This window comes from Zootermopsis nevadensis, unplaced genomic scaffold, assembly GCF_977971745.1.
Source record: "Zootermopsis nevadensis isolate Lab colony 2312 unplaced genomic scaffold, Znev_1.0 Znev_ptg000028l, whole genome shotgun sequence".
NCBI lineage: Eukaryota > Metazoa > Arthropoda > Insecta > Blattodea > Termopsidae > Zootermopsis > Zootermopsis nevadensis.
The window spans coordinates 24211073-24229030 of record NW_028259160.1 but is presented as its reverse complement, the minus strand read 5'-3'; the positions used below and the strand labels follow the sequence as shown (position 1 = coordinate 24229030).

General features: G+C 42.4%; 2 protein-coding genes across 2 annotated transcripts in view; both read left to right on the top strand.

Moving 5' to 3' along the window:
- LOC110831796 (protein takeout) overlaps positions 1 to 17958 on the top strand; it is a gene marked incomplete at its 5' end in the record, with an annotated part of 98255 nt that overhangs the window by 56618 nt on the left and 23679 nt on the right. The gene's annotated exons all lie outside the window — the stretch shown is intronic.
- On the top strand, positions 155 to 17951 carry LOC110831792 (protein takeout). The gene is made up of 6 exons (XM_022068196.2): positions 155 to 297; positions 3827 to 3919; positions 6009 to 6156; positions 6456 to 6589; positions 8163 to 8312; positions 17607 to 17951. The coding sequence occupies exons 1-6, from the start codon at positions 234 to 236 to the stop codon at positions 17765 to 17767; spliced, it is 750 nt and encodes a 249-aa protein (XP_021923888.2). The 5' UTR covers positions 155 to 233; the 3' UTR covers positions 17768 to 17951.

Below are 17958 nucleotides of genomic sequence, written 5' to 3'. Positions count from 1 at the left end.
GACATATTACATGAATTAGCCAACTCGCCTGTCAGCCTGCGTTCATATCAGAATACCTAATTTGCGAGACGAAAGCCTTAAGTAGAATTGGCTGAGCGTGGGGGGAGGGGGGGGTTTAGGCTCAAGGTCTCTTAACCGCGTAATCGGCCGAGATGTGACGTCACGTTAATAAGCCATATGAAAGAGCACCCGAGAGAGGAGATATCCAGTCGCAGCCAGACTCTGGGTCCAGCATGCTGAAACCAGTCTTTGTAGTGTTATTGCTGGCTGGTGTCGCTAACGCCGGTCTGCCTCTACGTAAGTGAACTGACCGTCATCATCACATTCTTTGCTTTCTGTTGTAACATTCGTTGAAATGTCGAATTGACTTTGTCCGAGGTAAAATGTCTACACGAGTGAGGTTTGAGGTTCTCAAGGCGTCGATTATGAAAAAGGCTTGTGCTCTCGGTTCGCGGCGCCGCGTAGCTTGGTAGATATGTTATCGATGTTTCGGAGGTGCTTGCTGCTACCATCATCAGGGCGTCACGTAAATTTAAACCAACTCAGATGACAGGCATCTTCATGGTCGTCGATGTGAAAACCTCAAATCTCACTATAACAGTGCTTTGTTTTTGACGTAAATACGTCTATATTTTAGGGTCAGTGTCATTCGGCATAAATATAACGAAAAAGTGTAACTTCATTGTCATGTTATCTTGGAAACGTCAATTGTTTACTCGGCATTGTTGTTACCTATAAAACATTTCATTACATTACCTTACATTACATTACTTTACATTACATTACCTTACATTACATTACATTACCTTACATTACATTACCTTACATTACATTACATTACCTTACATTACATTACATTTTATTACATTACATTACCTTACGTTACATTACCTTACATTACATTACATTACCTTACATTACATTACTTTACATTACATTACTTTAAATTACATTACATTACATTACCTTACATTACATTACATTACCTTACATTACATTACATTACATTACCTTACATTACATTACATTTTATTACATTACATTACCTTACGTTACATTACCTTACATTACATTACATTACATTACCTTACGTTACATTACCTTACCTTACATTACAATACATTACATTACTTTACATTACATTTCATTACATTACATTACATTTTATTACATTACATTACATTACCTTACGTTACATTACCTTACATTACATTACATTACATTACCTTACGTTACATTACCTTACCTTACATTACAATACATTACATTACTTTACATTACTTTTCATTACATTACGTTACATTTTATTACATTACGTTACATTACCTTACGTTACATTACCTTACATTACATTACATTACATTACCTTACGTTACATTACCTTACATTACATTATATTACAATACATTACATTACATTCAGCTACCACAGACCCATCTTCAGCGTAACTAATTCAAGTTGAATAAGCAAAGTCTTAATCAAACTTTACTCAATTGTAAAGCATGTATAAAGGAAATATTTAGAATAAAGCCAATATATAAACTTCCTTTCCGTATAGACGTATTTACGTCAAATTCTCCGGAACCGTGGTTCCACTGACAACTTTTTGTCTATAAATATTAAAGGGCATTACTTAAATATTCTACGAACAGGAAATAAAAATTATGCAATTGGTCTATTCGTCACCACGTCTGGACCCTCTGGGGGGGGGGGAAGGGGAGGGGCGACCAGAGTGTGAAAAAGTCTCCGTCCTTGTAGGGATTGTGTAGAGCTGCACGTCCAGTCCTTGTGAGATAATCACGATATGATGCTTAATTAAATACCAAGGCCAACAACATCGCCTCGCGTTGTCGCAGTCTTTTTGTTGTCTAATTTCTTTGAGTGTCAACGAGAATACGAGCTGCAAACTTTTTCTTCATCTTACGCAACGAAACTCGATCGGTTCGGTAATTAAGGTACAGACGAAGATCGCTCTACCGTCATTAGCAAACCTGTTTTGTGTTCGGTAGGTCCCAGGTTGTTTTTTGTTTAATTCGCTTCACGAAAATGCGAGAATAGGACGCCTCCTTCCACGTCCTCTCAAATTCTAAATTACAATTTGAGCTATTAACAGCGTGGAAAGGCGAGAGATTAAGAATTCATAGCAGTCAATTCGTTTCATGCCCTGCGGTGGGATCAACTTTTGATGCATTACGTCGTCAGTGTCCTTATAATACGAGGCTCTTGCGTGCATTTTGCGTGCTTTTCTCGAGTTTGACCCCATCTGGCAGCGAGTTCCTGCGTCATAAGAATTAAGACACGACAAACGCGGACTTCATCTGACATCTGGAATTCACAAAGTTAAATAATACAGAGTTTGGAAACTTCAAGTTTCGACCTGCATTAAAAACCTAATAATACTCTTTTAAAAGAAGAGACTATGTTTTTAATATACAATTGTTTTCACAGTTTTAACCGCGCTGATAGTAATCTACGAATTAAGATGCGTCTATCGACAAGCTGTTGAGATGTTTTAAATCCGCCCAGGAGTTCTCTTGTTCAAACAGAGATCAAATAGTTTCTCCACGTCGTGTCTTAATTCTTATGACGCAGGAACTCGCTGCCAGATGGGGGTCAAACTCGAGAAAAAACACGCAGTGGTCGTTACCAACCATTGCCATAAAAATTCTCTTCTACTTCGAGAAGTACATTGTCGACGCTTTGGGGTACCATGGATGATAGGACGTGATGTACAGCTCACGGTATCGATACCTTGGTCGATAGTCAGACTGCGGTCGTCCGATGACAGCACTCGAAGAGATGGTTCTGGACGTGGTGACCTAGAATCCGTGTCGTATACGCGAGAGAATTCCAGAGACTGGTTTCGAACTCCGCGCTGTCCATTCAGTCCTACAGGATGAAGAACTGTGTCATGGTTCATTTTCGTCTCCAATACTTCGAGTGTCGTTTGCGAGATCCGGGCTCTTTGAAACACGTCTTATTGTCGGACGAAAGCAGTTTTCACACTTGAAGGTCGTCGTAAAAAGTACCAACAGCCACTTGTGTGGGATCACAATTATCCCCATTCAACACGCTACTGGGACTATCAATTTCGCTGGAGCATTAATGTGTGGGTTGGTACAATTGTCAATTGTGTTTGCCGCGTCATACCTACGGCCCTGCCGTCTCAATGGCCCTGCGTATTGTGAGTTCTTAGAGGAAGTTCCACCGGCCATGATTGCATCTTCACAGTGATGCTTTTGGGTCCACGAATCTTAATTTTTCTCACATCCGCGTTATGTTTCGGTAGCAGAGTCGAGCGTCGAACCAGACAGATCCCAAAATCTGTCACGTGAAACGCCCGCTACGCGGTTATTATTGTTGGTCGACTTTTTCTTTTAACAATCGATTAATTTCAACTGGTATTATAGGCTTATGCTAAGATTCAGAGTCGGAGATAAATGTGACTGCGAAACATAAGTACTGATGAGCAGATGGCATCAGACTCTAGAATACAAAAATCTTAAATGAAATTCGCTGTTTCGTGTTTTCAATCCCCGTCTTTGTAAGCCAAACGTAATTGGACGTAGTCTCGAAAAGTTAAACGAGATCAATATTTCACTGTGTATTTTTGGGGGAGGTGAAATATTCATAAGCATGGCATAAGATGTCTTTCTCTCTGCCTGGGCTGGTTTATTCCTCGAAACTAAACGGAGGTAAATATTTAGATCTACGTCCGCGTTGCAACCAAAACTGGTACGGCCAGAAGTGGGAAGAAGCCTGGATGCACCAGTGCGTTCTAAGTACTACCAGGCAACATGCCTGACAGTTGTCTATGATGTTTCAGCCTCCATCATCAAACCCTGCGCGCGCAGCGATCCCAACTTCAACGACTGCGCCTTGCAACATGGGAAGGAGACTCTCCCGTACTTCGTGAAAGGTAAATACCACCGAGAGCCAACACATCCATCTCTTTCATCTTCTACGGGTTAGGCCACCTTCCTTGTTCCGATCCAGAATTATTTCTGAACGAGCGCGTAACTTAGATATTTGTTTGGACGCCCTAGATGGGGGATCTGCAAATCTATGTAAACTGAACGTAAGAACCTGCTCAGTAGCTTCCTTGAACTATGTAAATGTCAAATCATCGTCATCACAAGATTCCGACAATGAACATTTTTCTAAACTATCTTAATTCAGGGTACATCCTTACACCCTAGTTCTGTAAAAGCCACGGAAATGTTCTCCTCTGAACAACACCCACGTCTCCAAAGCGTGGTCTTTGCTTGGAAAACTAAGTATAATGTATGCATCAGATACGTAAAACATTATTGGTTCAGTCAATGACCCTAATAGTTTCTAAAATACGCAAGATGAAGGCTCTCCTGTTTGCCAATACACTGACGCAGCAAAATAAATATAATTTTCATGGTTTTTCAAAGGCATTTTGGTGGACCTCCTCAGAGTGAGTGAGAGAAAAGTTGAAACAAACCTATTTTATTAATAAGCAGTTATGTTTCTTGAAAACAAAAATATTATATCTGTTTCATAACAGGGAATTAAATAATTCATTCGAAACTATTACGTCATTGCGGTCATATGCAATTTACATATTAAAACAGAGTTTGTAACTGAAGATCATGCGTATTAAAGCATTGACATGGAGTGTAGGATTTTATTACGTTGAATGCTAAGAGACGTAAACCATGTCTGTAATTTTAGGACTGCGAGATGAAATGGCACCAGAGCGTTCAATGAAATCTAATCATTGAAATATCCCTGTAAACAATCTTTTTACAATTCTTAGTTCCACCGAGTAATTGGTTGTTGTTCAAAATATTTACAAGCAAATCTATACTCCGCAGTTTCTCATATTCCACTTTACATAATTGTCCAAAGAAAATCATAGGAAGTGTGTGAATTACAAAGTACTTCGTTAAGTGTTTAGTCCGTATGTCGGAATGTTTTCCTTGGGACTTTTTTCCAAGTGACTTTAATCTTCTTCGTTTCACTCATATATTAATCCATATCACAATCTGTAATCTCTCCAGTGGAATCACTATTCTAGAAACTCCCTGAAACAATTCACCTCTGTCGCAGACTTCGTCTCAGAATCTTAGGTTAGGTATAGCTTTGCTTGGTTAGGTTAGGTTAGGTTAGGTTTGGCTTGGTTAGGTTAGGTTAGGGTAGATTAGGTATAGCTTTGCTTGGTTAGGTTAGGTTTAGCTTTGCTTGGTTAGGTTAGGTTAGGTTTGGCTTGGTTAGGTTAGGTTAGGTTAGATTAGGTTTAGCTTTGCTTGGTTAGGTTAGGTTAGGTTTGGCTTGGTTAGGTTAGGTTTAGCTTTGCTTGGTTAGGTTAGGTTAGGTTTGGCTTGGTTAGGTTAGGTTAGGGTAGATTAGGTATAGGTTTGGCTTGGTTAGGTTAGGTTTAGCTTTGCTTGGTTAGGTTAAGTTAGGTTTGGCTTGGTTAGGTTAGGTTAGGGTAGATTAGGTATAGCTTTGCTTGGTTAGGTTAGGTTTGGTTTGGTTAGGTTAGGTTAGGTTAGGTTTGGCTTGGTTAGGTTAGGGTAGATTAGGTATAGCTTTGCTTGGTTAGGTTAGGTTAGGTTAGGTTAGGGTTGGTTTGGTTAGGTTAGGTTAGGGTAGATTAGGTATAGCTTTGCTTGGTTAGGTTAGGTTTAGCTTTGCTTGGTTAGGTTAGGTTAGGTTTGGCTTGGTTAGGTTAGGTTAGATTAGGTTTAGCTTTGCTTGGTTAGGTTAGGTTAGGTTCGGTGTTGGCTTGGTCAGGTTAGGTTAGATTAGGCTTGGCTTGGTTAGGTTAGGTAAGGTTAGGTTAATTATTTAATTTTCTCGCATATTTATGTAGACACATTACTAAGTGCATCACACACGAAATATATTATTTGGGTTCTAAACATTTCTGTGACTGTAAATCAAATTAACTTACTCAGCAATTTTAGTAAATACACTTACTTTATTCATTCATCACGTATAAAATATTTTACCCCAGATACAATGTTATTTTCTAGGAGACAGGAATTATAATATACCGAAGATGGATCCCCTGGAAATCACCGAAATGTCCGTGTCTGATGGACCAAGTCAGTCTGGATTTTCCATCAATTTTCGGGATGTGAAGATGTATGGACTGAAGGACGCGTCGGCAGAAAAAGTAGAGTGAGTTTTTATTCATCACCCGCGATTCTTACGCAAGTAAAGTGGGTTGGGATAGGCGTAGGAGTAACAATTTTATATTTATAAATTGCCAATTGTTCCTGTAGCATTTATTGGACAAAGCCACACTAGTTCACATTATCCTTAAAATGTTGGACGAATCGTAACAAACTATGATCTCTAGCTGTCTAGATTTTGAACAGCCTTCGACTCTGAAGCGAAACCCAAATCTCTGCAAAATATGAGAGACATCGCAAATTATTTAGGTGATTTTCTTCATCGAAACTTCCGTTCCGTTCCAGATACGACTTCGACCAGAAACATGTCTTATACGGCATCAGGGTGCCCGCTCTCACCATCCTAGGAAAGTACGAAATATCGGGACGGATCCTTGTTCTACCGATTACCGGGAAAGGAGACGTCAACATTACGTTATGTAAATAATTTTAAGCATTATCATTATTATTATTATTATTGCTAACAGGGCATTTACTTCTATATACCCCAAGACAAACTTTGCCCTTAAATTACATAATGCAGCAGCTATTTCCGAAATATATTTCGTTTTTAATACGTTTTACATGTGTTATATAGTTTTATTGTGAGGGATGAATATATATTTTACGACAGCGTCTTTCGAATGATGTACGAAGATCCCAAAATGGCGATTTTCTGAAGTTCCTTGATGTCGTGTTCGCTCGGAATGTTGGCCAAATATTGTCTGAGTGACTTGGAGACAGTTCCAGTTGCTCCTATAAATATTGGGATTACTTTCACTTTCCACATTCGCTGTTTTTCAATGAGAAGGTCCTTGCATTTCAATATCTTCTCAGCCTCCTTCTTAATTACGTTCCTGTCAGTCGGTATTGCTATGTCAATTAAGATGCAAGTTTCATTTTTGTTTCGGATTATAATATCTGGTTTGTTATTTGGAATGTTTCTATCTGTTCTGACTTGTTGGTCCCACAAAATAGTTATTTATTATTCTTATTTTTATTATTTTGCAATTTAAGGATATTCGAGGCTCCCGTTCTGATTTGAAAGTCATGTTTTCGTTGCCTTATCATTATCTGCGTACATGTGCAGTAATTAAATTCCATAAATAATTCCCAACCTCTGATGGACCCCACATGTTCACAAGAGCCCACTACTCGACCCTGTATTAATCCTCACGAGTCTTGTTTGAGATCTATTTTAATCTTATATTTTCATATACTCCTGAGTATCTGAATATAAATTTTCTTGCTAAGTTTTCTTACTAAAATTCTGTCAGCATTTATCCTCGACCCTGCATTCTACATGTCCATCCGTCTCGTTGTTTTGTATTTGCTTACGCTAGTACTGTCTCGTGAAGAATGCAAATTATGAATCCCCCCTTTTTGAACAGTATTTTGTAAGATGATATAGTTACGTCATATTGTGATAAATATATATTTGTTTAATCTTGTCAGTCTAATCACAATAAAATTCTATTAAATATTAAAATATTAAAATATTAAAATATTGCTATAATTAACATTTAAATATTTAAATATATTAAAATAATGTTCTCTGTTCTATAATAATAAATTTTATTGTGATTAGACTGACAAGATTAAACAAATAAGTATTTTGAAACTTACCCTGTTATCTGCACCATTTTCTGAAGCAGTCAACCTATGACATTGCTTCAATCTAATACAAAATTTCACTTCTGAAGTTAAGTAAACCTCGCAGTATTAGATTAGAGGGTTTTTAGGGTAATGTTCTTCTGGTACCTTGTGGTACGGTGGTGGAATCCATCGCGAAGCTTAAGTGGAAAACAGTCGGACGAATACATCAAGTATGTTGAAAATAGAATATAGGAACTTTTTAATGACGATAGGAAAGTACGTCATTAGCTGAATGACTCCAATTCCTGTCGTTCATCGTAGAAGGTCCCTTCTTGGAATGGACAGAGGGACAGGAGAGATGTTTGTGAAGCTTTGTTTATGGTCTTGGCTGTACTTCTGACATGCTCTCTTTTGCAGTGGACAACGGACTCACATTCTCGTTCGATTACGTCTTTGAATACAGGGACGGCGAGCGGTACTACATGTCGAAGAACCACAAGGCCGTGGTGGAACCGTCGAAGGCATTCTATCGCTTTACTAACTTGTTCAACGGAGACAAATTGTTGGGTACGACATTAGCACATAGGATATAGAAATATAACTTGTACGGATATGAGGTTACTACGCGGACAGACTTGTCTTTACGAATGTAATGTGACTCCTGGCACCGGTTTTTAATTTTTTGGGGGGGCGGAGGGAGGTGGTGTTCTCTCAAAGAAGAGTCACTGTTTGAGTAATTCTGAGTGTCGACTGGGGACCTCAGCCAACCCGCAAAAGACGTACTTTCCTTTCGTTGCAGGTAATATACTCAGTGACCATAGTAAGTATTTCCATGACAAATAAATTACTATCGAAGACACTTATTAACCCTGTGATAGACTTGTAATGTAAAGCTGTACGTTTAAATGACTTCTTATCAAAGACATTGGTCAGTTTAATTAGTTTCCTCGCCCAACTGTGAAATGTAGACGTGTTTCGGCCAATAGAATTAGGCGCCTCCGGAGTACCGAAGAAAATCGACTTGATATTTTCATTGCGATTCACGAGATGACGTAACAATCCACTGCGATAATCGATATGTATCGCTCGGCGATTTGACAGAAGGCAGGATATATACCAAAGCTGTTGCTCAGTATCGTATATCGCATTTTGACAGAAATTATTTCGATGTGACGCGGTCATGTCGGAATAACAGCAGTATCGTTTTTAAAATTATCGATTGGCGACAATCGATATGTATCGGAAGAAACTTTTGTGGTGTGTTCTATTGCTTCATACCATATAACATCTTGAGTGCATCGCATCTGGTGCAGAAAAATACGGGCATTATGAACTTTGGGCTTCGTGTTGAAAGAAACGCTTTGCAGATGCCAATTGAGGCAAAGCTCCACGTATTCTTAACCTTGGCACTGAATTTAGGTCGGTAATCAGCTTCATAATCCTCATTATTTATTTTATAGAAGGTTAAAAGAGAGCCAGACCTAGTACATACAAAAAAAAACAAAACATTATTTCACAAATTACACAGTTTGTCAATATTAATACCAAACCTTTGTAATTTTCTCTAATTTTGAATGGTTGTCAGGACCCTGGGCAGGCCGGATTTCATAAACTGAGCATTATAACAGAATTTATTTATTCTGAATGTTTTCGTTTTCAAATTCATTGCTCTGATATATCCTGTTCATGCAGGGGGTATTGATTTTAGATGTCAGTAATTTAATCGGTCATTTGCAAAATCACATGGGTCCACATAACTTACTTTTCACAAAAATAATAAAAAATAAATATAATCAACGCGTCATTTATTTTACGCTTGGTTTATTTTTGCCAAAAATCATTGGGAATTTTCTAATTTCTTGACACAGTTGCGGTTCACTAATATCTGTTGCGTCCACAATCATAAACGAAAGGTATCTTTGGACTCGTGTTGTTCTACCAAGTATCCACGTGAAAAAAACGTTGCATGAGGGGTTATTCGTCTTTATCACTGCTGGGGTAACGTATTTAAGTCATGACGGAGACAGTATGACCTCTGAAACGTTGGTTAACATCGACCAGACTACACAGCGCAACAACCCAGAAGACAGAAATCTTCATACTCTGATGATGGAGGCAGTATGACCTCTGAAACGTTGGTTAACATCGACCAGACTACACAGCGCAACAACCCAGAAGACAGAAATCTTCATACTCATCGCCCTGATGATGGAGGCAGTATGACCTCTGAAACGTTGGTTAACATCGACCAGACTACACAGCGCAACAACCCAGAAGACAGAAATCTTCATACTCTGATGATGGAGGCAGTATGACCTCTGAAACGTTGGTTAACATCGACCAGACTACACAGCGCAACAACCCAGAAGACAGAAATCTTCATACTCTGATGATGGAGGCAGTATGACCTCTGAAACGTTGGTTAACATCGACCAGACTACACAGCGCAACAACCCAGAAGACATAAATCTTCATACTCATCGCCCTGATGACGGAGGCAGTATGACCTCTGAAACGTTGGTTAACATCGACCAGACTACACAGCGCAACAACCCAGAAGACATAAATCTTCATACTCATCGCCCTGATGATGGAGGCAGTATGACCTCTGAAACGTTGGTTAACATCGACCAGACTACACAGCGCAACAACCCAGAAGACATAAATCTTCATACTCATCGCCCTGATGACGGAGGCAGTATGACCTCTGAAACGTTGGTTAACATCGACCAGACTACACAGCGCAACAACCCAGAAGACAGAAATCTTCATACTCTGATGATGGAGGCAGTATGACCTCTGAAACGTTGGTTAACATCGACCAGACTACACAGCGCAACAACCCAGAAGACAGAAATCTTCATACTCTGATGATGGAGGCAGTATGACCTCTGAAACGTTGGTTAACATCGACCAGACTACACAGCGCAACAACCCAGAAGACAGAAATCTTCATACTCATCGCCCTGATGATGGAGGCAGTATGACCTCTGAAACGTTGGTTAACATCGACCAGACTACACAGCGCAACAACCCAGAAGACAGAAATCTTCATACTCTGATGATGGAGGCAGTATGACCTCTGAAACGTTGGTTAACATCGACCAGACTACACAGCGCAACAACCCAGAAGACAGAAATCTTCATACTCTGATGATGGAGGCAGTATGACCTCTGAAACGTTGGTTAACATCGACCAGACTACACAGCGCAACAACCCAGAAGACAGAAATCTTCATACTCATCGCCCTGATGATGGAGGCAGTATGACCTCTGAAACGTTGGTTAACATCGACCAGACTACACAGCGCAACAACCCAGAAGACAGAAATCTTCATACTCTGATGATGGAGGCAGTATGACCTCTGAAACGTTGGTTAACATCGACCAGACTACACAGCGCAACAACCCAGAAGACAGAAAGCTTCATACTCTGATGACGGAGGCAGTATGACCTCTGAAACGTTGGTTAACATCGACCAGACTACACAGCGCAACAACCCAGAAGACAGAAAGCTTCATACTCTGATGACGGAGGCAGTATGACCTCTGAAACGTTGGTTAACATCGACCAGACTACACAGCGCAACAACCCAGAAGACAGAAAGCTTCATACTCTGATGACGGAGGCAGTATGACCTCTGAAACGATGGTTAACATCGACCAGACTACACAGCGCAACAACCCAGAAGACAGAAAGCTTCATACTCTGATGACGGAGGCAGTATGACCTCTGAAACGTTGGTTAACATCGACCAGACTACACAGCGCAACAACCCAGAAGACAGAAATCTTCATACTCTGATGATGGAGGCAGTATGACCTCTGAAACGTTGGTTAACATCGACCAGACTACACAGCGCAACAACCCAGAAGACAGAAATCTTCATACTCATCGCCCTGATGATGGAGGCAGTATGACCTCTGAAACGTTGGTTAACATCGACCAGACTACACAGCGCAACAACCCAGAAGACAGAAATCTTCATACTCTGATGATGGAGGCAGTATGACCTCTGAAACGTTGGTTAACATCGACCAGACTACACAGCGCAACAACCCAGAAGACAGAAATCTTCATACTCTGATGATGGAGGCAGTATGACCTCTGAAACGTTGGTTAACATCGACCAGACTACACAGCGCAACAACCCAGAAGACAGAAATCTTCATACTCATCGCCCTGATGATGGAGGCAGTATGACCTCTGAAACGTTGGTTAACATCGACCAGACTACACAGCGCAACAACCCAGAAGACAGAAATCTTCATACTCTGATGATGGAGGCAGTATGACCTCTGAAACGTTGGTTAACATCGACCAGACTACACAGCGCAACAACCCAGAAGACAGAAAGCTTCATACTCTGATGACGGAGGCAGTATGACCTCTGAAACGTTGGTTAACATCGACCAGACTACACAGCGCAACAACCCAGAAGACAGAAAGCTTCATACTCTGATGACGGAGGCAGTATGACCTCTGAAACGTTGGTTAACATCGACCAGACTACACAGCGCAACAACCCAGAAGACAGAAAGCTTCATACTCATCGCCCTGATGACGGAGGCAGTATGACCTCTGAAACGTTGGTTAACATCGACCAGACTACACAGCGCAACAACCCAGAAGACGGAAATTTTCATACTCACCGCCCTGATGATGGAGGCAGTATGACCTCTGAAACGTTGGTAAACATCGACCAGACTACACAGCGCAAAATCCCAGAAGACAGAAATCTTCATACTCATCGCCCTGATGATGGAGGCAGTATGACCTCCGAAACGTTGGTTAACATCGACCAGACTACACAGCGCAACAACCCAGAAGACGGGAATCTTCATACTCATCGCCCTGATGACGGAGGCAGTATGACCTCTGAAACGTTGGTTAACATCGACCAGATTACACAGCGCAACAACCCAGAAGACAGAAAGCTTCATACTCTGATGACGGAGGCAGTATGACCTCTGAAACGTTGGTTAACATCGACCAGACTACACAGCGCAACAACCCAGAAGACAGAAAGCTTCATACTCTGATGACGGAGGCAGTATGACCTCTGAAACGTTGGTTAACATCGACCAGACTACACAGCGCAACAACCCAGAAGACAGAAAGCTTCATACTCTGATGACGGAGGCAGTATGACCTCTGAAACGTTGGTTAACATCGACCAGACTACACAGCGCAACAACCCAGAAGACAGAAATCTTCATACTCACCGCCCTGATGATGGAGGCAGTATGACCTCTGAAACGTTGGTAAACATCGACCAGACTACACAGCGCAACAACCCAGAAGACAGAAAGCTTCATACTCATCGCCCTGATGACGGAGGCAGTATGACCTCTGAAACGTTGGTTAACATCGACCAGACTACACAGCGCAACAACCCAGAAGACGGAAATCTTCATACTCACCGCCCTGATGATGGAGGCAGTATGACCTCTGAAACGTTGGTAAACATCGACCAGACTACACAGCGCAACAACCCAGAAGACAGAAATCTTCATACTCATCGCCCTGATGATGGAGGCAGTATGACCTCCGAAACGTTGGTTAACATCGACCAGACTACACAGCGCAACAACCCAGAAGACGGGAATCTTCATACTCATCGCCCTGATGACGGAGGCAGTATGACCTCTGAAACGTTGGTTAACATCGACCAGACTACACAGCGCAACAACCCAGAAGACAGAAATCTTCATACTCATCGCCCTGATGATGGAGGCAGTATGACCTCTGAAACGTTGGTTAACATCGACCAGACTACACAGCGCAACAACCCAGAAGACAGAAAGCTTCATACTCATCGCCCTGATGACGGAGGCAGTATGACCTCTGAAACGTTGGTTAACATCGACCAGACTACACAGCGCAACAACCCAGAAGACAGAAATCTTCATACTCATCGCCCTGATGATGGAGGCAGTATGACCTCTGAAACGTTGGTAAACATCGACCAGACTACACAGCGCAACAACCCAGAAGACAGAAAGCTTCATACTCATCGCCCTGATGACGGAGGCAGTATGACCTCTGAAACGTTGGTTAACATCGACCAGACTGCACAGCGCAACAACCCAGAAGACGGAAATCTTCATACTCACCGCCCCGATGATGGAGGCAGTATGACCTCTGAAACGTTGGTAAACATCGACCAGACTACACAGCGCAACAACCCAGAAGACAGAAATCTTCATACTCATCGCCCTGATGATGGAGGCAGTATGACCTCCGAAACGTTGGTTAACATCGACCAGACTACACAGCGCAACAACCCAGAAGACGGGAATCTTCATACTCATCGCCCTGATGACGGAGGCAGTATGACCTCTGAAACGTTGGTTAACATCGACCAGACTACACAGCGCAACAACCCAGAAGACAGAAATCTTCATACTCATCGCCCTGATGATGGAGGCAGTATGACCTCCGAAACGTTGGTTAACATCGACCAGACTACACAGCGCAACAACCCAGAAGACAGGAATCTTCATACTCATCGCCCTGATGACGGAGGCAGTATGACCTCTGAAACGTTGGTTAACATCGACCAGACTACACAGCGCAACAACCCAGAAGACAGAAATCTTCATACTCATCGCCGTGATGATGGAGGCAGTATGACCTCCGAAACGTTGGTTAACATCGACCAGACTACACAGCGCAACAACCCAGAAGACAGAAATCTTCATACTCATCGCCCTGATGATGGAGACAGTATGACCTCTGAAACGTTGGTTAACATCGACCAGACTACACGGCGCAACAACCCAGAAGACAGAAATCTTCATAGTCTGATGACGGAGGCAGTATGACCTCTGAAACGTTGGTTAACATCGACCAGACTACACAGCGCAACAACCCAGAAGACAGAAATCTTCATACTCTGATGATGGAGGCAGTATGACCTCTGAAACGTTGGTTAGCATCGACCAGACTACACAGCGCAACAACCCAGAAGACAGAAATCTTCATACTCATCGCCCTGATGATGGAGGCAGTATGACCTCTGAAGCGTTGGTTAACATCGACCAGACTACACAGCGCAACAACCCAGAAGACAGAAAGCTTCATACTCACCGCCCTGATGACGGAGGCAGTATGACCTCTGAAACGTTGGTTAACATCGACCAGACTACACAGCGCAACAACCCAGAAGACAGAAAGCTTCATACTCACCGCCCTGATGACGGAGGCAGTATGACCTCTGAAACGTTGGTTAACATCGACCAGACTACACAGCGCAACAACCCAGAAGACAGAAAGCTTCATACTCACCGCCCTGATGATGGAGGCAGTATGACCTCTGAAACGTTGGTTAACATCGACCAGACTACACAGCGCAACAACCCAGAAGACAGAAATCTTCATACTCATCGCCCTGATGATGGAGGCAGTATGACCTCTGAAACGTTGGTTAACATCGACCAGACTACACAGCGCAACAACCCAGAAGACGGAAATCTTCATACTCACCGCCCTGATGATGGAGGCAGTATGACCTCTGAAACGTTGGTTAACATCGACCAGACTACACAGCGCAACAACCCAGAAGACGGAAATCTTCATACTCACCGCCCTGATGATGGAGGCAGTATGACCTCTGAAACGTTGGTTAACATCGACCAGACTACACAGCGCAACAACCCAGAAGACGGGAATCTTCATACTCACCGCCCTGATGATGGAGGCAGTATGACCTCTGAAACGTTGGTTAACATCGACCAGACTACACAGCGCAACAACCCAGAAGACAGAAATCTTCATACTCATCGCCCTGATGATGGAGGCAGTATGACCTCCGAAACGTTGGTTAACATCGACCAGACTACACAGCGCAACAACCCAGAAGACAGAAAGCTTCATACTCATCGCCCTGATGACGGAGGCAGTATGACCTCTGAAACGTTGGTTGACATCGACCAGACTACACAGCGCAACAACCCAGAAGACAGGAATCTTCATACTCATCGCCCTGATGACGGAGGCAGTATGACCTCTGAAACGTTGGTTAACATCGACCAGACTACACAGCGCAACAACCCAGAAGACAGAAATCTTCATACTCATCGCCCTGATGATGGAGGCAGTATGACCTCCGAAACGTTGGTTAACATCGACCAGACTACACAGCGCAACAACCCAGAAGACAGAAATCTTCATACTCATCGCCCTGATGATGGAGACAGTATGACCTCTGAAACGTTGGTTAACATCGACCAGACTACACGGCGCAACAACCCAGAAGACAGAAATCTTCATAGTCTGATGACGGAGGCAGTATGACCTCTGAAACGTTGGTTAACATCGACCAGACTACACAGCGCAACAACCCAGAAGACAGAAATCTTCATACTCATCACCCTGATGATGGAGGCAGTATGACCTCTGAAACGTTGGTAAACATCGACCAGACTACACAGCGCAACAACCCAGAAGACGGAAATCTTCATACTCACCGCCCTGATGATGGAGGCAGTATGACCTCTGAAACGTTGGTTAACATCGACCAGACTACACAGCGCAACAACCCAGAAGACAGAAATCTTCATACTCATCGCCCTGATGATGGAGGCAGTATGACCTCTGAAACGTTGGTTAACATCGACCAGACTACACAGCGCAACAACCCAGAAGACAGAAAGCTTCATACTCATCGCCCTGATGATGGAGGCAGTATGACCTCTGAAACGTTGGTTAACATCGACCAGACTACTCAGCGCAACAACCCAGAAGACAGGAATCTTCATACTCATCGCCCTGATGACGGAGGCAGTATGACCTCTGAAACGTTGGTTAACATCGACCAGACTACACAGCGCAACAACCCAGAAGACAGGAATCTTCATACTCATCGCCCTGATGACGGAGGCAGTATGACCTCTGAAACGTTGGTTAACATCGACCAGACTACACAGCGCAACAACCCAGAAGACAGAAAGCTTCATACTCTGATGACGGAGGCAGTATGACCTCTGAAACGTTGGTTAACATCGACCAGACTACACAGCGCAACAACCCAGAAGACAGAAATCTTCATACTCATCGCCCTGATGATGGAGGCAGTATGACCTCTGAAACGTTGGTTAACATCGACCAGACTACACAGCGCAACAACCCAGAAGACAGAAAGCTTCATACTCATCGCCCTGATGACGGAGGCAGTATGACCTCTGAAACGTTGGTTAACATCGACCAGACTACACAGCGCAACAACCCAGAAGACAGAAATCTTCATACTCACCGCCCTGATGATGGAGGCAGTATGACCTCTGAAACGTTGGTAAACATCGACCAGACTACACAGCGCAATAACCCAGAAGACGGATATCTTCATACTCACCGCTGTGAGAACCTCAAATCCTACAAATTCAGCAGTTCTCAGCCAACTCTCCTGATTCACTTCTAGACGGCTCTGGCAGTAAAAATCAGGATTGGGTAGAAATTGTGCTGGTCACTCGCTACTCATGAATGCACACTTCAAGACCAAGAAACCTCCTAAAAGGTGGCGGCTAAAAGCCACAACTGGGTTGCAGAGCCGAGATACAAGAAAACCATTGCCAGAATCCTTAATGATCTATATTTAGAGGTAGTCAATATTTGTTCGAATGTGCAGACGTATATAAAATATAGGTCTTCACACCAGGTCTGTTTACTATAGAAAAAAAAATTAAAATAATTGCTATTCAATGTTATATAATGCAGACCAAATAATTTCGAATTGATGTATAATTATTTAGAACACTTTTGATCGCCTCCAGTATGGCTCAGGGCCAAAGGAACAGGTCTTATATAAGAGAAATGTGTCCTCTGCTTAAATGCCCCAGTGAATGACTTTTCTGTTACAGGAACGCAGATGAATGAATTCATGAACGAAAACTGGAGGGAGGTTTACAAGTCGATGTCCCCCTCAATATCTGAGGCTTTCGCCCAGGTCATAGGCATCATCATGAACAGAGTTTCAGCTCTCGTTCCTTTCGACGTCATATATCCTGAGACGATACCTTGAAGGAACACGCCTCTCGCGGCAAAGTTACGAAACCTGCGACGGCCAAGCACGTGAGACTACTTTCAGGCAGATCCCTTACACTGATACAGATGAATTCGTATGATGTTCTGAAATAAACTAAGTCCTACTGAGATAAAAATGACCTAAAAATAATTAAATCTTTTCTCTTTTGCCTTCTTGACAATGTGTTT